Source organism: Ursus arctos, unplaced genomic scaffold (genome assembly GCF_023065955.2).
Source record: "Ursus arctos isolate Adak ecotype North America unplaced genomic scaffold, UrsArc2.0 scaffold_14, whole genome shotgun sequence".
In the NCBI taxonomy this organism is placed as follows: domain Eukaryota; kingdom Metazoa; phylum Chordata; class Mammalia; order Carnivora; family Ursidae; genus Ursus; species Ursus arctos.
The window spans coordinates 3,564,285-3,586,342 of record NW_026622808.1 but is presented as its reverse complement, the minus strand read 5'-3'; the positions used below and the strand labels follow the sequence as shown (position 1 = coordinate 3,586,342).

Below are 22,058 nucleotides of genomic sequence, written 5' to 3'. Positions count from 1 at the left end.
TACTGATAAGAATTCCGCTAAGCTCTAGCAACAGAGAAGCCAAAACAGGAACACGTGAACAAGAGAGAAGTTTGTTTCTCACCTAAAAATTCAGACAGGCAGCTCAGGGCTGCTATCCCTGTCAGGGAGAACTCAGACAATCCCTACCTTATTTCTGTTATTCACACAAAGAGGCTTCCATCCCACGGTCAAGATGGCTGCCCAAGCTCCATCTGTCATGTCTGCATTTGAGCTAGCAGGGAGGACAAACTGGAATGGGACGGGTAGACCCCTTTATTATTTTTTTTTGAAGATTGATTTTTTTTTTTATTGTTTGATTGATTGATTGGGCAGGGGCAGAGGGAGACAGAGAAACCCAAGCAGACTCCCCGCTGAGTGCAGAGCCCCAGGCAGGGCTCAATCTCAGGACCCTGAGAGCATGACCTGAGCCGAAATCAAGAGTCGGGTGCTTAACCGACGGAGCCACCCATAGGCCCCTCCTTTTAAGAATACTTCCTGCAAGTGCGTCCTCCGGCCAGAACGCAGCCACATGGCCACACCGAGATGCAGGAAAAGCTGAGGAAAGCTGTCTGTTGCCCCGTCCCTGCTAATAAGGGGGAAATCTGGTGAAGGGAAGAATGGACCTTGGGAAATAAGTCGTAGCTTCTGCCACACGCATATTCCAAAGTTCGATTCCTACGACCCAGCAACCTCAGGAACCACACCAGCGTGGCCCCCATCAGACTCTCAGCGCTAAAGATTTAGTTTAGAGCTTTCTGATTCAACACGCGTCTTTACGCGGTATCGACTTTCCTCACCAGACGAGTATAAGCAAAATGGCAAGTAAACACTTAAGAAACTACTGATTCCCAAGAAAGCAAAAGACATTTAGTGACAAATATTTCCTCTAAAAACCACAGTATGTCCTGGTGGGTCTTCCTGTCATCTGTGTTTCCTTGGACAAGGCACTCGGTAAACCTACAATCCCGTTTCGTCAGCTGTAAACAGGTGTCACACGTAACTGCTTTGTCGTGAGGATGAAAGGAGGTAACACGTGCTGAAGTGCTCTGTAAACAGTAGAGTTTTATACAAATATAAAGTTATGCACCTTCAAAGTTATCACTCCAATAAAGACACGTATTCAGTTAAACATCTTTTTAAAATTTTTAACAATGTATAAATACATCCCACAAAATAATCTGTTGGTTAAAAGACTCCAACAAAGTTTACAGAACCTACAACAGAATTTATAGACTCCTACAACCGCTTGTAGATTGTGACATATATTGCTTGAAGAAATACCATTAATACAAAGGCATGATTTACAATGTCCCCATTATAGCAAGAAACAAAAAATAGATTCATACAATAAAATGTCTTTTAGGCATTTATTATGCCAAGTATGTAAATGATTATTCTCACTATGACATAAGAATAATATTCTTTCAGTGATAAAAGATAGATTTCAGGAGGCCAAGGCCCACTGAAGAGCTTCCGGAAAGTTCTAAAGTAAAATCTAGCCATCCCTTCCAAAAAAATAAATAGAACAGCAGCAACCTCTAAGGAATCCCCTAAACATATACTGAAAATTCCATGTATATTAACTGGGCCTTAAGTACATGAGTTATTACAAATGAACATAAAATTTACAAACTAGTTAACCACTGGCCCAAATGTGGTTTTTACCTGCCTGTGAGTGCCTAAGAAAAGAAGTTCCATCACGAAGTATATATTAAGTTGTAAAATTAACAAGGATCGCTAATTTATATGTAAGCCAAAGTGCTCACTCTTACCATGGAAGCAAAACTTTCTTCTGACAATAATCGACAGAAATAATATGTACACACCTAGATTTCTGAGACAGACGGAGAACATCCTCCCATATTCTACGGATCCAAATGCAAAGGTCTCCATCACATACGTACGTGCACGCACTTTCAGTAATCTGGGATATACGGGCACTATAGGACTATGCGCGTACACGTGTAAAACCAGGAACCACTTTTGACAATGTTCCTGGCCACACCATACTTTCAAGCCCCCAATGCTAGAAAGAGAATAAAAACGTGATATGAAAACTCCCTCTCCATTTTTTAAAAGTAAATTTTAAACTGGCAAAACAAACCCAACACTCCTCTTTGCAACAATGGACTGAGTTCCAAAAGCCTCAGGGTCCAGAATCTTTCAGCTGTTCCCCCGTGCAACAGGACACACGAGCTTGCTCTCACTCTCTTCAGGAAGTCTGCTCATCTCCGGCGCTCTGCAAAAGAGAAAGAACTCCTTCATAGTGAGAACTATTCCACTTGACATGCCAGCCTTCAAGCACCAGGAAAACATTCCATGTCTGTAAGCGGGGCCAGCTGCTACACCCTTACAGGAAGTGCACGGCCCAGTGAAGTTAAAAATCATGGACATGCGGAGAAGTACATCGAAGGATCCCCCAAGATGTCCAGCAAGTCGGTCTTGTGTCAGCAGAAAACTGCCAGGCGCCATGTAACTCTACTGACCCTACCCATGTTATGTCAGGGTCAAGGCTTAATTTCCCTGTATTCAATGTCCCTCACACTTCAGAAACACTAAAAATCCAAAGGGAAAAAACTAGTCGACGCACACTTGACAATCACCGTACACTGGACCCCTGCAAAGATGTACCTGGGACTGTGCAAAAACCCCTCAGGAAGAGAATCGTGTCCCTACAAGATTATTCCTTTTCTGGACTTTTCATCATTTATATAAGTAGAATAGAAAGAACAATGAATTTCAAGTGAGAAGAGGTGGGTTAGGCCCTAGCTAAGTACCCTGTATTAGCTGTATATCCTTAAGAAGTCACTCAATCTGTCAGGGCTCTAGCCATCTAAATGTAGTCCCGGGACCACCAGCCACCTGGGAACTTGCTAGACATGCAAACTGTGAGACCCCACCAGGTCAACTCTGGGAGTAGGACTCAGCCATCTTTGTTTTAGCCCTGCAGGTGATTCTTTTTTTTTTTTTTTTTAAGATTTTATTTATTCAACAGAGATAGAGACAGCCAGCGAGAGAGGGAACACAAGCAGGGGAAGTGGGAGAGGAAGAAGCAGGCTCATAGCGGAGGAGCCTGACGTGGGGCTCGATCCCATAACGCCGGGATCACGCCCTGAGCCGAAGGCAGACGCCCAACCGCTGTGCCACCCAGGCGCCCCCCTGCAGGTGAGTCTTAGGCAGGTTCGAGTTTGAAAACCACTGTCCTGTATGAGATTTCTGCCCAACGTCTTGCACTAAACACATGTGAGCTATCATACGAAGGACCCAGTCAATTCTCCCAAGTGACTTAACAGTAACTATTCACCTATTCCACTGAAACCCCTGATCTAAATCTCCACAATGGGGAACTATAGTAAAACCTTTATACTCTAAAAAACAAACAAATCTGAGTACTCTAAAACAATCTTTAATGATACAGTCTTATGTCTCTACTTTTCTTACCATAAAATCCTAAAATCATAATATACGTTCTCCAAAACTTCATTTAGAGCCACCAGAAATCATGGAAAGCTACTGAACTTAATGTTTGTTTTTTTTAAATAAGTTATTATCAATAATAGCTTATCCCCGGTTTTAAAACAATTTCAGGGCAGGGCTCCTGCGTGGCTTAGTTGGACTCTTGATTTCAGCTCAAGTCATGATTTCGGAGTCATGAGATCAAGCCCCCATTGGGCTCCGTGCCAAGCATCGAGCCAGCTTAAGATTCTCCCTCTCCCCGTCCCCACCAATTATTTTCTTTAAAAAATAAATAAGTAAATAAAATTTTTCCAAAAAAATAATAAATAAATAAATAAATAATAAAATAATTTCAGGGCACTGACAATACATTTCTAGAATGTCCTAAAAGTCAAGAGTTGTTAACATAACTTTATCATCATCATCTCATACTTAAGTACGTGCTTTAAAAAAGCTTATTTTTTAAGTATTTCCTAAAAACCAAACTCTGTAAGAATTAGAAATGATTGCACTAGTCAGTGCGCACATCGAAATGACTCTTACATCCAGAAAACACTTACTTGTCTTAAAAACTGCTTTCCGAGATACGATGTAGCCATGTTGGTTAAATTCTTCCTGCTGCCCACTTTGCACCTGATGTAACCATACAGGTTGGCACCTTGCAGCACCACACCCATGATAACCACTGCCTGGGACAGAAAAAATAAGCAAAGATTACTGGCCTAAAACTGACTGACCTTCCTCTGTGACCCAAACAAAACAAAACAAAACAAAACAGAACACCACCACCACCAAGACAAAGCAGACTGTCATAGGAAAGAGAAGGAAAAAGGAAGTTCATGGGTGGGGCTTGTGCCAATGAGACTCCTTCACCTGGCAGAACAGACCCACCCAATACCCGCTGAGCACAAGGCACTCATCACCCACCCAACAAATATTTACTACACACATATGCTATATACCAGGCCCCACGCTAGCCCCTGAGGATGCAGTGGAGGGACCATCCTCTCTCTAGGATTTTCCATGGGTCTGCAAATACAGACATAAAAATAAATAAATAAACAGAGATTCAGAAGAGGCTCAAATGTTAATTATTCCTTTAAGAATTACAAAAGAAAAGGGGCGCCTGGGTGGCTCAGTCAGTGAAGCGTCTGCCTTCGGCTCAGGTCATGATCCCGGGGTCCTGGGATCGAGTCCCACATTGTCGGGCTCCCTGCTCAGCGGGGAGCCTGCTTCTCCCTCTGCTTGTGCTCTCTGTCCAATGAGTAAATAAAATCTTAAAAAAAAAAAAAAAGAATTGTGAAAGAATGGTCAAGAGATCAAGCTCAGTAAACCGAGAGCATGCAGGGGGGAATCTCCGCTCTATGCTGACATGTACGCGTGACAACTGGCTTCTGGAAGAGCAAAGCAGAGCTGCCGGGCAGCAATCAACAGGCGTTTGCCTCCTGTGATGAGCGAGGTGCATGGGGAGCACTGGGAGGAAAAGCACTTGGCAGAGTAGTTTCTTCCTGGTGGCCACATCCGGGAACCTATAGGTCACCCCACTAAGATCATTAAACACTGAGAATAAGAAACTCAAGCCTGCTCTTTAAATATTATGGAAGAAAAGTCAATTAGGACAATGTGAGGAGGTCCCATGGTTCCTGTAGAACAGGGGTTGGAAAACTTTTTCTGTGAAAGGCCAGATAACAAATATTTGAGGCTCTGCGGGCCATGCGATCTCTGTTACAGTCACTCAACTCTGCCATTCTAGCCTAAAAGCAGCCACAGACAATATGTGAACCAACAGGCAAGGCTGGGTTCCAATGAAAAGTTAGAAAAACGGGCGTTGGGCTGGATTTGGCCCACAGGTCATAGTTTGCCGACCCCTGCTCTAGAATAAACAACTCATCAACCCCTCTGCTGTTATAAGGATTACTGGAGAAATGCTTCTATAGTTAAAAAGCAACACAGCTAAACAGAGTATCTCTCGCCAATCCAGACTTACTCTCCTTAACTCTTAACAAACTGCAGCTGATTTTAAGGAAGCTAAAGGATTTGAATGTTGAATTAAGGAATAGATACAAATTCCTAGTAAGTGGAGTTGTACTGGCTGTTTAAAACTTGTGTTTCACAGAAATAAACACATAAGAATTATACAAGGTTGTTACTTACCTAAATAAACATAAAACTATATATTTTTTAAACATTTTATTTATTTATTTATTTGACAGAGAGAGAGAGAGAGAGCGCTTGCACAAGCAGGGAGAGCAGCAGGCAGAGAGAGAAGCAGGCTCCCCGCTGAGCAGGGAGCCCAATGCAGGACTTGATCCCAGGACCCCGGGATCGTGACCTGAGCCGAAGGCAGATGCTTAAGCAACTGAGGCACCCAGGCGCCCCATACAACTATATTTTTATTTAAATAAATCTCCTTCAATTTCTCATGCTTCTCAAACTGGGACACTCCTAACGTGTCAGGAGCACGGGCCCTGCAACCAATCTTCAAATGTATTTATTAGTTACAACAAGCACACGTCTGGTTTACGATGGTACAGTAAAGCCAGATAGCAAGATCTCTCTATCCCTAATATATAAAAGATTTTTAAAATACACAGGTTTAAAAGAGGTTTTAAAAAACAGGTTTCAAAACAAGGCAAATAAGCTGGTACCAGTAAACATTTAAAGGGGGGGGGTGGCTGGTGTTTGGAGAAAGACCCACTACACAGCTCCTTACTCTTCAAAGACCCTCTAACAGAAATTTCACGGATGGTCACCACCCCAACATCTTGGAGGCAGGAGTCCAAAGGATACAGACAGCCCCGAGAAAAAATGCAGATGGAGACATGACTCCCAACCGCCCACCACCAACACAGGCGACGAATCCCAGCAGCCTGCCGGGAGATGCCCCCCGGATAAGTAGGAGTAGCACAGAAGGACCAGCAATCATCATGCCGTGTTCCCAGCGGGACAGAAGCAGGAAGAGGTTCCTGGACAGCCTGAATGATGGGATCCCAGACCACCTTCCACATAACCTCTCCCAGCTCTGTTTTAGGGACGTGGAACCAGTGCTAGGGAAGGACTGCGCTGACCGCCCCCAGATGGATGCGAAGTCTCCGGTGCCTCTCAAACGATCCAAAGCAGGAGAGTAGCACCAGCATGAACCCAGGAGAAAGAACCGCACTACCTAAGAGAAGGCAAAACCCAAAGGAGCTAGTGAGGCAGCCGGAGGCCGGGCTGTGTCCTCTTCCTCACAGCCACACCTCAGGCCACCAGAGCAGAGCCCAGACGTCTGAGACAGCACCCAGAGGCAGTCAAGGAGAACTCGCCTGCACGAAGGCAGCATGGAGAAGAGGTCTCCGGGCCAGAGCTGCCGCTGCAAGCATGCGCAAACTGCAGGGAAAGAGGGAAAGAAATCCATGCAAAACTATGGAGGAGGAGGGGGAGGAAGAAGAAGATGATGATGATGATGAAGGACGATGATGAAGATGATGATGATGATGGAGGAGGAGGGGGGAGGAGGCGAAAATAATAAGAAAGGAACACAGTGTGAAAAAGGAGAAGAATCTATTCTGAAACAAACGTAGCCCACCAAAATGAAAGCATTTCTGGGAACACTTCACCCTACGAGGAATCTGAAGATAAGCATTCAAAGGCGCGTCAAGGTCACGCAGGGCAAGAGGGGGAGATGAAAATGGGGCTGGCAGAGCTGAGGAAGTGCAGAAGGAAGCCGCTGCCCCCCCACCCGCGCCCGCTGGGAGCGGCCCGCTGTTGTCGCACCCCCACCCCCACCCCGCCGTCCCCTCCAGCGTGTTCCACTAGCAGGGCGGCTCTACCAGAGCAGCGACCTTGTCTAGCTGGCCACCAACCGCACCCGAGGGCCTGGAACGGCTCCGGCATCGGGAAGGGTCCTCAGAAGACTTGCTGACTGAATCAGCAGAAAGGAAAAAGTGAGAGAGGGAGAGAAGAACATAAAAAATGACCCAACAGAGAGAGAATGGTCCGTCAGAATCAGAGAAGCCCAAAAACAGAACATAAGCGAACGTGAACACTTGGCGGAAGACAACCGTCCTGATTCAAAGCAAAACCTGCGTCTACATCCTCGAGGAGCACAGAGTTTCCAGAAACGTCAACAGAGAAAGACAAACGCAAGGACACACTGGATTTTTTTAAAACTCAAGAATTAAAAAAAGCAATTTCTTCATCCAGGGAGAGAAATGATGCACTCACTCACACGCAGGTTAAGTGAACCCGGCCTCAGGTTTCTCTGCAACATTCAATAGAAGAAAACGATGATGTAATGTCTTCTAAGGGCTGCGAGAACGCATCTGTGACCCACCCCGCCACGTCATCAATCGAGAATGAAGTCAATAGGGGGGCGCCTGGCTGGCTCAGTCGGTAGAGCATGCAACTCCTGATCTAGGGGTGTAAGTTAGAGCCCCATGTTGGGTGTAGAGATTACTTTAAAATAAAAAATAGGAACAATAAAAAAAAATAAAGAATGAAGCCAACAGGTTCATATTCTTTCTCTTTTTTTTTTTTTAAGTAGGCTCCAAGCCCAGTATGGAGCCCAACACAGGACTTGAACTCACAACCCTGAGATCAAGACCTAAAATGAGGTCAGGAGTCGGACGCTCAACCAAATGAGCCACCCAGGAGCCCCAACAGGCTCATACTCTTCAATATGACAGAGCCAAAGGAAAAGAACACCTATAAGGTTTTTTTTGGGGGGGGGAATCACCCAACAATGAAATTTAGCCAAACAGGAGGTAAAAGGAAAAGCTGCACTTGATAGAACTGAATCAGTGTATTTTAACAGATCAAAGAATGAACACCCAGTAAGAAACATCATTTCAAAAGATAACTGTTAAACCTTGACGACAAAACTAATACTGGAGCGAACAGAGCTCGGACAAGAGGAAGGGAAGAAACAACAGAAGGGACAGAAGAGCGTTTCTCTCGTTCCCTTTCTAACAGACTCTAGAGGTCAAGAAACCTGTTTAAGAACAACACTTAAAACAACTAAAATAAGCCTACAAGCAACAGAAATCCAAAGGCAGAAGCAGGGAGGAGAGGCAGAAGAGAGCGTGGCTGTTAACTGTGCCGTCCTTCACAGCAGGAAACCAAGACAGACTCACTACGTTTCCCAATCCACAAAAGAGGGTGTGATACAAACGTAAAGTAAGAGAGGGGCGCCTGGGTGGCTCAGTCGTTAAGTGATCCCAGAGTCCTGAGATCGAGCCCCACATCAGGCTCCTCCGCTATGAGCCTGCTTCTTCCTCTCCCACTCCCCCTGCTTGTGTTCCCTCTCTCTCTGGCTGTCTCTCTGTCAAATAAATAAATAAAATCTTTAGAAAAAAAAGCAAAAAAACAAAGTAAGAGAGACCTACTAGAAAAACTAAAAATACACAATAAGCCTCCCAAATCCCAAAAGGGAAAGTATGTACATGCATACACAAAGAAAAAAAGAGCCTATAGAGCAAAACAGAACAGAGAAGGAAATATTCAAAATATGGGAAAAAAACATAATTAAAGCCAGAATATACCTGGTATCAATAAATGTTAAGTGAGATAAACTCAACTATGAAATGAACAAGAATCACAGTTTGGGTCAAGTGACAGATTATATTTTCCAAACACAGTAGCAATAACATCTGTTCCACATGCTTTTCTAGAACCTTCTCCTTCCCCCCATCAAGCTACAGAGCTTAATTCCCATTCCCCTGAATGTGGAAGGGTGGCAAAAGTGATGATTTCTGACCTAGATTGCTGCCAAGGCCTGAGTTGTGTCTCCCCAAAATTCTACTGTTGAAATCCTAACCCCAGCACCTCAGAATGTCACTGTATTTGGAGACAAGTTTACAAAGAGGCAATTAACGGGGCGCCTGGGTGGCTCAGTCAGTTAAGCATCTGCCTTCAGCTCAGGTCATGATCTCTGGGTCCTGGGATCGAGCCCCGCATCGGGCTCCCTGCTCAGTGGGGAGTCTGCTTCTCTCTCTCTCCCTCTGCCCCTCCTCCCTGCTCATTCTCTAAAATAAATAAATAAAATCTTTAAAAAATTGGGGCGCCTGGGTGGCACAGCGGTTAAGCGTCTGCCTTCGGCTCAGGGCGTGATCCCAGCGTTGTGGGATCGAGCCCCACATCAGGCTCCTCCGCTGGGAGCCTGCTTCTTCCTCTCCCACTCCCCCTGCTTGTGTTCCCTCTCTCTCTGGCTGCCTCTATCTCTGTCGAACAAATAAATAAATAAAATCTTTTTTAAAAAATAAATAAATAAATAAAAATTAAAAAAATAAAAAATAAAGAGGGAATTAAGGTAAAACGGGGTCACCAGGGTGGACCCTAATCCAGTACGACTGGTGTCCTTGTAAAGGGATTAGGACACAGATGTGCACAGAGGAAAGACCACACGGAGACACAAGGGAAAGACGACCATCCGCAAGGCGAGGACAGAGGCCTCGGAAAGAAGACATCAAACCTGCCAACATCCTGATCGGGGTCTTCTCACCTCCAGAACTGTGAGAGAATGAGTTCTGTCGCTTAAGCCCCCCCAGAAGCCAGTCCTTTGTTATGGCAGCTGGAGCAAACACACACGGCCATAAAAGGCAATTCAGCCTCTGAGCTCAGACCCTCCCCATCGGAGCCCCGACCCTCCGAGGAAGCATTCACACTGCCATGAGGCCGCCACGCTGTGAGGAAGCCCCACCTGGCCAGGGGACTTCACACGCCTGACTGCAACCACGTGGACCCCAACGCATAACCTCCCACACAAGCCCCCCCCTTCTGAACCAGAGAAACTGTGAGAGAGAATAAAATTTTTTAAATTATTTTATTTCATTGTTTTCTTTCTTATTTATATTTTATTTGTAGCTTGATGGGGGGAATAAAAATTTATTGTTAAGCCACCGTGTTCTGTGAAGATTTATGATATAAGCAATAGACAGCCAGAACAAGTTACCAACTGGTATTTTCGGAGAAGACTCCTCGGTTAGCTCCAAACGAAGCTAAACATGTTTGTTTGGCGTTTACTGAACATCCAACAAGATCGTACTGTGATAAATATATCGCAAGCTCTGTAAAAGGTGGGTGAAATCAAAATTCTGCTGGGCACTAGGGGAATGGGTGAAACTAGGTATTTAAGAGGATTCTTGGAGAAAAGCAGAGTTGGGGAACGGAACTTGGGAAACACGTAATGGAGCTGCCTATTCAAGAGAGGTCCCGAATGTTCACACAGATGGTTGCTTATGGTGATTACCCATCAGACATCCTAACAAATTAGCCAGGACATCCTCACTGATACTCACCAGCCACTTCACTCTGAAGGAGAAGAGCGCGCTAAAGGCAAATATCACCCACAGCACAGGACAGGCAATAAGTCCTAACCAAAAGATTCTTGATTCAGCCTCAGAAACAGTTTTACTCTCTTGAGCGGATGCCTAAGAAAGAACATAAACAGTAACTGGTATTATAGTATTTATCAGTAAGAAGTTTCACATTTTTAATGAAAAACACCTAAATCTAAAATCTGAATAAATTAATAAAGATGACCCAAGTCTCAAGTTAGAAATCCCCCCCCACAAAAGAACAGTTAGTATATCTACCACTATGTTATTTTCGGAACTGGCTTAAATATGCTTTAACTCAACGATTTTGTATTTTCAGGGCAGAATGGGCAGTCTGTCATGACCCCAGATATGGGTAAAAGTAAAGCTTGTTTCTGACAGGCTGCTATTCAATTCTTCCTGCTCTTGTACCGTTTATTCATAAGCAAGCTTTGAATCACACCTTACGATCTAAGGATCAAGGAAATCAAGGCTATAATCATCCCAGAGACTAAAAGGTCAAGTCAGGGTCCAGAGAGAGAAATGGAATCAGGGAATTTTGGACAACGGCCAAAATGTCTCAGTAATACCCAGAAATTTGAAGTCCATACAGATTTTATAACGTAAAGGAACATGGGCTTATCACTAAGCACAGTACCGCTTTCTCAGAAGTAGAACTCGTCAAGGCCCTTCCAAGCAGAAGGCAAACAACTTAATTAGTAGTGTTCTCCAAGAATTCTGTGCTCTGCCTCCCCCGCTGATTCCACAGGGAAACCGAATGTTCGCTACAGATAAGCAGCCTAACTCAAAACAGATCAGCATCCCCAAGGGCTCCTGAAGTTAGAGGCTTAAAGAACATTGTTCTGGTTGATTCGGATTTCCTATCTACTTGTAATCCCTCTTTTTCTTTCTCTTTTCCCTGCCCACATGTGGAAGCGGACTATGGGAGCAAGGACAGAAGGAGCTGCTGGAAGCAGTTATCTGCTGACGGGGATAGAACCCTGGAGAGACCGGGCACAGCAACACCAAGCTGAGGGTCCTCAGAGGCCCTTTATCCGCAGCCCCTGAGAAACAGCTTAGCACACGGAACAAACTCGGACTCAGAGGCTGCTTTCCTGTACACACCGTACTTCCACACACCGTACTTCCAGTCTCAACCAGACAGAAAAATGCAGTTTGAAAAGGCCGTCGGGTTTAGTGCTGACATGCCAAGGGAGCCGGGGTAGTACTTTTAAGCCTGAATACGTCACCCGTAAATATTCTAATGTAATCTGCACATAATTTATCGAATGATATTTCTGGGGGAAGAAAAGGGGGCATTATACCTTCCTGGATTCAAACACCCAATGGCTTTTTCCATCTTCATCTACGTGATTCCACCAACGCAGACCGACCATGAGTCTACCTGTGACGTTCTGGTAAAGATGAACACAAACACACACATTTTGAAAGCACTGTTTAAAGGCCTACGGTAAGGTCACATCTCAGTGTAACATATCATAAACCAAAAAAATCTTCAGCTCTACCTCCCATAATATCCAGTTAACAAAGACCACCACATACCAGGCCTGGACAAAAAAATAAAGATAATGCAACAGCGCCACGAGCAGGGGTGGAGGTGACAGGATAAGCGTATCAATAAACATCACCCTTCTCTTTTTTCTCATGAACTCTTGTCCCTTCTTCCAATTCTCTAATGTGTTCCTTTTTTTTTTTTTTTTTAAGATTTTATTTATTTATTTGAGAAAGAGACAGAGAGAGCGAGAGAAAAAGAACATGGCGGGGGCGGGGGGGGGGGAGAAGGAACAGAGGGAGAGGGAACAGAGTCTCCGCTAAGCAAGGAGCCCAATGTGGCACTGGATCCCAGGACCCTGGGACCATGACCAGAGCCGAAGGCAGATGCTTCACCGACTGAGCCACCGGGCACCCCCCTAATGTGTTCCTAAGCCCCATGCTCTTTAGCTACTGAGACCTATGTGCTCCCATATATCCTGACCGTAGCTACATACATTCTATAATTGTATATCTCTAAAAATGGTTGCTCTGGACTGAATGTTTGGGTCCCCCCAAAATTCGTAAGTTGAAACTCTAACCACCCCTCACCCCCCCAGTACTAGGTCAGGCCTTGGTGCAGTGATTAGGATTAGATCAGGTCCACAGTGTGGAGCCTTCTCGAATGAGACTGGTACTAAGAGTCAGGAGATATAGTATTTATCAGTAAATACTGACTTCCTCCTCTACTCTGCCATGTGAGGATAAAAGGAGAAACTGGCGGTCTGGAACCCAGGAGAAGGCCCTCGCCAGAAGCTGACCATACTGGCACCTTGACGTGGGACTTCTGGCCTCTAGAACTTGAAAACTAAGTTCCTGGGGTGCCTGGATGGTTCAGTCAGTTAAGCATCTGGCTTCGGCTCAGGTCATGGCCCTGGGCTCCCTGCTCAGTGGGGAGTCTGCTTCTCCCTCTCCCTAATAAATAAAATCAAGGAAGGAAGGAAGGAAGGAAGGGAGGGAGGGAGGGAGGGAGGGAAGGAGGGAGGGAGGGAAGGAGGGAAGGAGGGAGGGAGGAAGGAGAAAGAAAGAAAGAAAGAAAGAAAGAAAGAAAGAAAGAAAGAAAGAAAGAAAGAAAGAAAGAAAGAAAGAAAGGAAGGAAGAAAAAAAAGGAGGGAGGGAGAGAGAGGGAGGGGGAAGAAGGAGAAGTTTATCAGAAAATATACTTTGGGGCCACATTTTTTAAAACCCTAAACCCAGAAGGATTTAACTATTTAACTATAAGAATTAGGAAATGACCAGGAAGAACTAACCAGAGGCCGTGTTCTATTTGGCTAAACAGAAATTACTTGAGCAACAAAACGAAACATGCCTCAAAACAAAATTGTGACCAGGATACAGTAAACAGAGCATAAAGCAGCAGAAGACATTCAAAGAAATGCAAGCCAAAGACAGTACAAAACAAAAGCCTAATAAAAGAGACCTTTACACTCCTCATTCTTAAGAGCTTTGTGGCCTGTGGAAGCTGGCCACCACCAAGCCAGCCACTTCTGGTGTCGTAAGAGTCAAGAGGTCTAAAAATGTCGGGGCTGGTGGCTGTGAATAGACCTGTATCATCTGCCTACTCTCTGAGTCAATACACATGCCTCTGAAATCCCAAAATTAGCTTTGGCTTTTTTGTTACCTTTGATTTTTCCCCCACCATTTTACTATGAAAATTTCCAAACACACAGAAAAGTCAAATTTTACAGTGACCACCCACACACCTACCACTAGAGTCTACGCTTAGTATTTTCCTACAGTTACTTTATCACATGTCCACCTATCTAGGTACCTGTCTGTCCATCCATCCACCTCTCTACCTATCACTGCATCTGAGTTTAAAGCCATTTCTTACTCCCTCCCATCCCTCCCAACAGGGTTTCTCAACCTCAGCGCGACGGACATTTGGGGCCAGATCATTGCTGTGGGGGGGCTGTCCTGTGCGTGTGAGGACACTCAGCCGCATCCCTGGCCTCTACCCACTGGATGTCAATAAAACACCTCCCACAACCCCAGCCGTGCCGACCAAAAATGTCTTCAGACACGGACAAACGTCCTCTGGGGGACGAAACTGGTCCTGGTTGAGACACACCACCCTGGAACACACAGAGGAGCCTTTGTGAATGGTGGCCACTCCTTAAGAATGTGTGCGGGATCTGTTCTGGGCTCTCCTCTAGAAACCCTACACAGCACACCTAGAGGTAACCCTGAAGCAAAACAAGTATAAGAATGAGAAGCAGTAGGGGCGCCTGGGTGGCGCAGTCGTTAAGCCTCTGCCTTCAGCTCAGGGCGTGATCCCGGCGTTCTAGGATCGAGCCCCGCATCAGGCTCCCTGCTCCGCTGGGAGCCTGCTTCTCCCTCTCCCACTCCCCCTGCTGGGTTCCCTCTCTCGCTGGCTGTCTCTCTCTGTCAAATAAATAAATAAAATCTTAAAAAAAAAAAAAAATGAGAAGCAGTATACAGGATCTGTGGCTGCTGGTCACATTTTATCTGTGTAATTTTAAAGCCGACGCAGGCTGACGTAAGGCACAGACAGATGAGTCACGTAATAACCTACATGCGATCTGAGGATATTAACACAGATGAGGGTGAGGCAGGTAACAAAAAGATAAATTAACGCAAACCCAAACTGCTAAGGGTCTTCTTTTTTTTTCACAGTTCATGCATCATTCAATCTTATCACAGTAAACACAATGTTAAAATAAAAACGATCAAACCTACCTTGACTGCCCAAAAGTCACATGACAACAACAAGATAATTGTCACCATACAGGCAATAAAGCTGCTGCTGAACAATTCACAGAGAAGATAGACTACAACTGCACTGACGCGAAAGAATAAATGGAAAAATGATGCCACTGGGTGTCTGAAAACCAAAACATAATAAAAGAAATGCAATTACATTTCACCACAGGTACTGCAGACGGAGATGAACAACGTTTCAGCCATAACACAACCATGCAGAGTTTTGTCAAAGCCAAAGAGATGACCTGAGGAAGAAGTAAACCGCCCACTTCTCTTTGTTCCCAAGTCCCACTATTTGACTAAGCCGTGTTGTCAGAAAATATACCATAGAAACAGGACTTTTAACACCTCACTGAATATAAACTTTCACAAAATATATAATGAGAAACTCTGCCAAGCTTGGAGAATTAAGGAAACTATATTCTTGGGATTAAATCCTATTTTCACATAAAAAACTACTTCGGGAGTGCCTGGCTGGCTCAGTCGGAAGAGCACGTGACTCCCGATCTCAGAGTCATGAGTTCAAACCCCATGGTGGGCACAGAAATTACTTAAAAATAAAAAATAAAAGTAAAAGACTTCCTGGGCCCTCAGAAATCACTTCAGGCTTTAAGGCAAAGTAACTATCAGGTAGACATGTTTTTGCTTTTTAACAGCTTTACTGAGGTATAATCCACACACCATACGATCATCTGTTTAAAGTGTATACACCAGTGGTTTTTGGTATTTTCACAGAACTGTGCGATCAGCACCGCAATCACTTTTAGAACTTTTCTTTACCCCAAAGGGAAACTCTATGCCCACTGGCAGTCCCTCCTCATCCGCCCCAATCCCACCCCTCTCCAGCCAGAGGTCACTACTAATGCACAGCTAACTCTATAGCTTTGCCTGTTCTGGACATTTCCCATAAATGGAATCATACCATTTGTGCTCTTTTGTGACTGGCATCTCTCACTTAGCATGTTTTCAAAGGTCAGGCAGAATTTGATGGCAGTAAGTGAATTTCTTTAGAGGCAACTAAATTTGGAATAGAAATATGTCTAGCTTGACGTGTTCATGTTATTTTATAGATAAAACACGTGATTTTGAAATTTGCACAATCAATCAAAGCGGAACAGGTCTAGAGAAACTAAAGAAATGTGTGTTCTTGGGAAACAGCAGCTAGAAGTAAAAACCACAGTGTTCACAAAATTGGACTCACAGAAGCGAAAACTCGGCACTGAGTACAAATCCACACGCCAGTTATTCCCAAAGAAAATCTGAAATGTCTTCGTCTCAGACCAAAGCTCAAACTAGCCATGTCCACTACACACCAAATACATAATTCAGGGCTCGCTCTGCCCTAAATCCCATCGGCTGGCAGCCACACAATCTTACAACGTGTCCTCTTACCTGATCTTGGATTTTTTTGGTCTGTTAGTTGTCTCCTCTTCCGCATCAAACAGGGAAACATCCTCGGTGTCATCATTACTGTCCTAGCAGGAAAATTGAATATCCATGAAGCAAGATGAAATTCGGTACTCACGTGCTTCCTACATAGAATGTAGCATGCTAGGGGTGCCTGGGTGGCACAGCGGTTAAGCGCCTGCCTTCGGCTCAGGGCGTGATCCCGGCGTTGTGGGATCGAGTCCCACATCGGGCTCCTCTGCTATGAGCCTGCTTCTTCTTCTCCCACTCCCCCTGCCTGTGTTCCCTCTCTCACTGGCTGTCTCTCTCTGTCAAATAAATAAATAAAATCTTTAAAAAAAAAAAAAAAAAAAAAGAATGTAGCACGCTAGTCCAAACGGAGGACAAAAGTAAGACACAGTCACGGACACTGAGGAATTCACAACCTAGGGAAAGGGCACCCCGGGATCATCTGGCAACGAGCCATCGCTCCCTTGCTGCTGAGCCCTATGAGAAACCCCTGGGGCGTCAATGACACTCCTGCAAACCTCCCACGTGCGCTCTCGGCTGCTTTCTCACCAGTCACAGAGAAAGCAGAGACTATCAGGGACACACTCGATGCTTTTGGCTCCTTCACGAAATCACCTGCTTGCACCCTCGTTTCCCTGACCCCTTCTTACCCTTCACTTTGTATCCAAGGCGAAAGCAATTGTTGGGCTTGGAATCTCTTCTTCTCCCGCCTCCTTGGGGGCTTATTCCATCAATTTCTCTTTTGCTTACACTTTCTTGTATCCTCAGGTCTTTCTATTGGATCTTTCCAATTACAAATGAACTTTTTCCTGCGCCATTTATTGCTTGAAAAAATGTTTTAAAAACCCTGGTCCTGAACCTCCCCTTCTATCTTTTGCTCTCATCCCACGGCATTCCTCCCCTTTCACAGCCTTAGGTTCGAAGGATGGCTCCCACCTCAACTTACTGCTTTGGCCTCAACCACAATGAACCTGCTTTTACACCTGGCCTCGGGCCAGCCACCCACCACTCACCTGCCTTTACCTCATCCCTGCCCGACTCCGGCCCCTCATTACGCACAGAGCCGTCTTCCTAACCGGAAGGTCACACCAGGTCAACCCCCTCTGCAAATATTTTCAATGGCGCTCCCACACGTATAGGATAAAACTGAACTCCTCCACGTACAGTACAAGGCACGTCATGACCTTCTGACTCTCCCTCCCATGGGGCAGTGCCGCAACACCGCTACCACGTGTTCTCTGAAAACACCACGGCCTCCCAACTGTCTGCCTTTCACGTGTGTCCCCCGCCCAGAAAGCTCTTCCCTTCTCCATCCCCTATGCAGCTCACCATCAGGCAACACCAGATCTAGCTTTCAAATTTCAGCTAAAAGACTGAAAGAGCTGAGAGACTCTCCCTACAAACCCCAGGCTTCCCGTTTCCCATGTTCCCACGGCACCAGGACAAACGTCCACTTGCGCAAGAGAATCAGGGATTCTCTGCAGGTCTCCACTGACTAGCTCCACCTAGACTCCAAGCCATTGGAGGGCAGGGAGTGTCACTGCATTGTGGTAAGTGCTAGTGTCCAGCAGATCACCCGGCCAGGCAGTACGGTATTTACGGAAAGCACGGGCAAACGCACAAAGGGGGCAACTGCAGACGGTGATCAGAGCTGGGAGAAATACAAGTGCAAATGGGGGCACGGGGAAGGAAGAGAATCATTTCTACTCGAGCGCTCTGGAGGAGAGCTTCTGTGCTGGGTGCTCACAGAACAAGGAGGCCTCCTGCTCACTCCAGTCCCTTGACTAAGGAGATTTTCAAAGGCAGAGAGTGGAAACAGACAGGCATATCCAGGGAATGGCCAAGGAGTCCACATAGGAAGTGATCAGTGAGAAATGCAGAGTGGGAGCTAAAGCTTTAAAGGGAAAATGGACTCAGATCTGAGACCAGTGGTTCTCAACTTGGCTTACAGGCTGGAATTGCCTGGGGTGCTTTAAAAAAGAAAAAAGGGGGGGAGCCCTGATACTTGGGTCCCCACGCCAAGGTTCAGATGAATTGGTCTGGGGCGTGGCCTGGGTATCTGGATTTTTTTTAAAGCCCCCCAGATGATAATAATCTGAGCCAAGACTGAGATCCACTGTATGATGCTATGGACTAAAACACTGAGACTTTTGCCCTTGATCCCAATCTTGGTCCAATCTCGATGCAGCAGCCAGGGTGACCTTTCACACTTAGATCATATTATCCTCCTACTGAAAACCTAGAGGACTTTGACTGAAAAACTGACTCCCTACCAGGAGCCATCATGATCTGGCCCTGCCCACCTCGAGGACCTTATCTCAGGCCACTTACTCTCCCTTCAGGAACTGCGATGCACTGAATAATGCTTCCTCTCCCTCCTGCCAAAGACATACTGGTTCTAATGCCTGGAATTTGCAAATATGTACATTTACTTAGCAAAAAGATTTTTTAGATGTGATCGAATTAAGGATCTTGAGAGGGGAAGAGAATCCTGTTCAGGTGGGCCCAATAGGAACACAAGAGGGTCAGAGTCAGAAAGGGCACTGAGACCATGAAAAGCAGGAGTCGGAGAGAGAGAGAGATTTGAAGATGCTATGATGCTGACTCTGAAGCCTGAGGAAGACCACCGGCCAAGGAATGCAGGTAACTTCCAAAAGATGGAAAAGGCAAGGACAAATCTAGTTAGTTACTGTATAGGTTTCCTGTTGCTGCACATTACCATAAATTTAGTGGCTTAATACAAATTTATCGCATCACAGTTCTGGGTCAGAAATCCAGAATGAGTCATAAGGGCTAACTGACATCAAGGTATTGGCTGGGCTGAGTTTCTTCTGAGGCTCTAGATTTGTCCTTTTTTTTTTTTTTTTTTTTTTAAGTAGGCTCCACCAAGTGCAGAGCCCAACTCCCGACCCTGAGCTGAGATCAAGTCAGGCGCTTAACCGACTGAGCCACCCAGGTGCCCCTTAAGCTTTTAAAATTGGAAAAAAAAAAAAAAAAGAAGAAGAAGAAGAAGACTGAGGCAGAAGAGCGAAGGGAGAATGGCTGGAGCACTGCCTTCCAGCAGACCAGAGGGCATGGAAACAGTACACAAATGGAGGGGATGGCCTAGGGATGGAGCACAGATGGGAAAAGGAAGGTAGAGTCTATGGGAGATTATGAGGACAGAGACGGCAGGTGGTGTGAAATTCTCTTCCAGTGGCTCCCACTTTCTCAATGAGATAAGAAGCAGAGAAAGGACAAGGGAAGAAATGGGAAAGGTCTGAGGAAAGAGAAACCTCAGCAGTGGCCCAAAAGGGTGGGAGGCTGAGGAATGTGTGATGACCGCCTGGCAGCATTAAGGGCTCACTGAGGTTCACGGTCACACACTTAAAGTGGGAATAGTCAGTACGGTTGTGTGGTTTTCTCCAACCTCCTTCAGCCTGGGTGCAGGTTCTGAAAGCGGAATCTAACCATCATTGGATCGTCTCCACTTAAGTGACCTGCTCAGAGCGGTCTTTTCTGACCATCAATTCTAAAGTTATCCTATTTCTCATACCTGCTATGACATCACTTTGTCTTTGCTATCATCACCTGAAAACATCCTCAGTTACATAACTTATTATCTCCCCCCACCCCAAACCATCCACAAGCGCCCATCCCCTAGCACCATAAACCTGTCTGGATTGTTCACAGCCCTATCCCAGGGCCGAGAACAGCAAGTGCCTGGGCCACAGTCATCCCTCAGTAAGAAGAAAATACCTATATTCTTGAGGGAAAGTGCACTAGAAACAGTAAAAAGTTTTTAACGTCGGAAGAGGTTATTAAATTAGTCTTACTCATCTCTGGTCGTAACCTGTAAACTGTAATTAATTCTAAGGGCACAGACATGATGACCGAAGTGATAAGCAATCACCATTAGTGTCACTTCGGCGACAGACACTTGAGTGCAAGACCCTGGCTGTGTCTCCCACTCCCACAGGACCGCGGTGCACCCCTCAGAGTCCCCGAACAGCTGGGAAAAGCCAGACCACCCGCAACTTCACACCGACGACGTTTCCACAGCACCGCACCCGAGCGACCCAGCGCCCCGCGTCGGCTGGCACTGCGCTCTGCACACCCCGCAGCTGTCCCTCCAAGGCGCAGCCGGCCGCCCTCCACCAGAGGCCTCGGGGCTGCCAGCCGCGCTCCCCGGGACAGCGGTCCGCAGCCCCCCACATACGAGCGCACCCGCCCTCCCCCCAGGCTCGGGCAGCGAGCGGGGCCGCGGGCACAACGGCCCTCGGACCAGGCAAGCCCGGCACCCAGCCACACCCACCCTCACAGCGCGCCCGCAGCCCCTCACCTGCTGCAACATGACGGCCCTGCGCCAGCCCCACTTCCGGGAGCCACGTCAGCGTCGTCGCTGACGCGGCCTGGTCGGCGCAGGAGGGGAGGAGCAAAGCAAAAGCCCAGCCCGTTCCCACTTCCGCTTCCAGGTGCTTTGGGCGGGGGGAGTAACTGGGAGGGCGGGGCGAGCGTGTGGACGGGAAGATCTCGGGGCGGAGCGCGGGGAGGGCGGGCGTCTTGGGGGCGGGGCGAGCTCGGGGCGGAGCGAGCGCGAGGGCGGTGGGCGGCCCGGGAGCGGGGCGAGCATGTGGGCGGGGCGCCCGGGGCGGGGCGAGCTCGGGGCGGAGCGCGACAGGGGCGGGGGGCCGGAGGCCCGGGGGCGGGGCTAGCGGGGGGCCGGGCGAGTGCGTGGACGAGGTTCCCCTTAGGGGGCGGGGAAGTGTAGACTTGGCAGGGGTGGGGGCCGTTCCAAGCTGGAACGAAAGACACGCTCGCTGGTACAGCAGCCCCGAGGCTCAGTCGACTTCAGGGTGAAGGCTTTGTGGTTTGCCACGTGGGGATGTTGTTGCACACATCTGTGTCTTGAGAGCAAGGGGCTTGGGGGGACGGGCTTATTATAACACAGTTGCATTTCGTTTGACTGTTTTACAACATGTGTTCATGTACTATTATATGTGGACCTTAAATTGTAGAAGCAACTGAAAAAGATAAATGTGCACTTGCTAAGAGGTGGAAAGGCATTAAGAAGAAACAAGATGGAGGACTCAACAATGGAGAGGGAGGAAAACAGAGGCCAGAGAACAGTAAGGAATAGAGGTTGAGGGCATGGGTTTGAGTCCCCACTTCTCCAGGTACTAGGTATCCAGCTAACCTCTATGTATGTCTTTCCTCAGTTGTAAAGGGGGGATGAGAATGGTATCCGAACAGGGTAAGTGTGCTTAGTAAATAGTAAATGTAATTCTGATTACTGTTTTAAGTCTAATCGCTGGAGATGTCATTTTTCTCCAAGAAGGACCTGACATTCAGGGACTTGACATCATCTTTGAAACTGTGATTATAATGATGTGACTGTAACGCTATCCCATCTGTCTGGCCTACATCAAAGGGCTGTTGGGAGACTCATGGAATAATCTGTTAGCAGGTTTCCTTCATTGAGGGGATCCTTTCCATAGAAATCACAATTTTTATATGGCTATTTACTAGTGCTGCATTAATTTTTTTAAAGATTTTATGTATTTATTTATTTGAGAGAGAGAGTGAGCGGGAGGGAGAGGGAGAGAGAATGTGAAGCCGACCCCACACTGAACCCAG

At 46.5% G+C, this 22,058-nt stretch overlaps 1 protein-coding gene across 3 annotated transcripts; it reads right to left on the bottom strand.

Annotated features, from left to right (window-relative positions):
* Nucleotides 1-1,131: 1,131 nt before the first annotated feature.
* TVP23C (trans-golgi network vesicle protein 23 homolog C) lies at nucleotides 1,132-20,901 on the bottom strand. Of its 3 annotated transcripts, none has more exons than XM_026521039.4 (7): nucleotides 20,764-20,901; nucleotides 16,419-16,501; nucleotides 15,003-15,147; nucleotides 12,077-12,166; nucleotides 10,734-10,865; nucleotides 4,017-4,145; nucleotides 1,132-2,239 (listed from the first exon to the last, which is right to left on the bottom strand). In XM_026521039.4, the coding sequence occupies exons 1-7, from the start codon at nucleotides 20,773-20,775 to the stop codon at nucleotides 2,213-2,215; spliced, it is 618 nt and encodes a 205-aa protein (XP_026376824.1). In that variant the 5' UTR covers nucleotides 20,776-20,901; the 3' UTR covers nucleotides 1,132-2,212. The 3 variants fall into 3 exon arrangements, with proteins under 3 accessions (XP_026376824.1, XP_048082993.1, XP_057167295.1); XM_048227036.2 differs by lacking the exon at nucleotides 20,764-20,901 and adding an exon at nucleotides 17,093-17,263; XM_057311312.1 differs by lacking the exon at nucleotides 4,017-4,145 and having other exon boundaries at nucleotides 20,764-20,880.
* Between the last annotated feature and the right edge of the window lie 1,157 nt (nucleotides 20,902-22,058).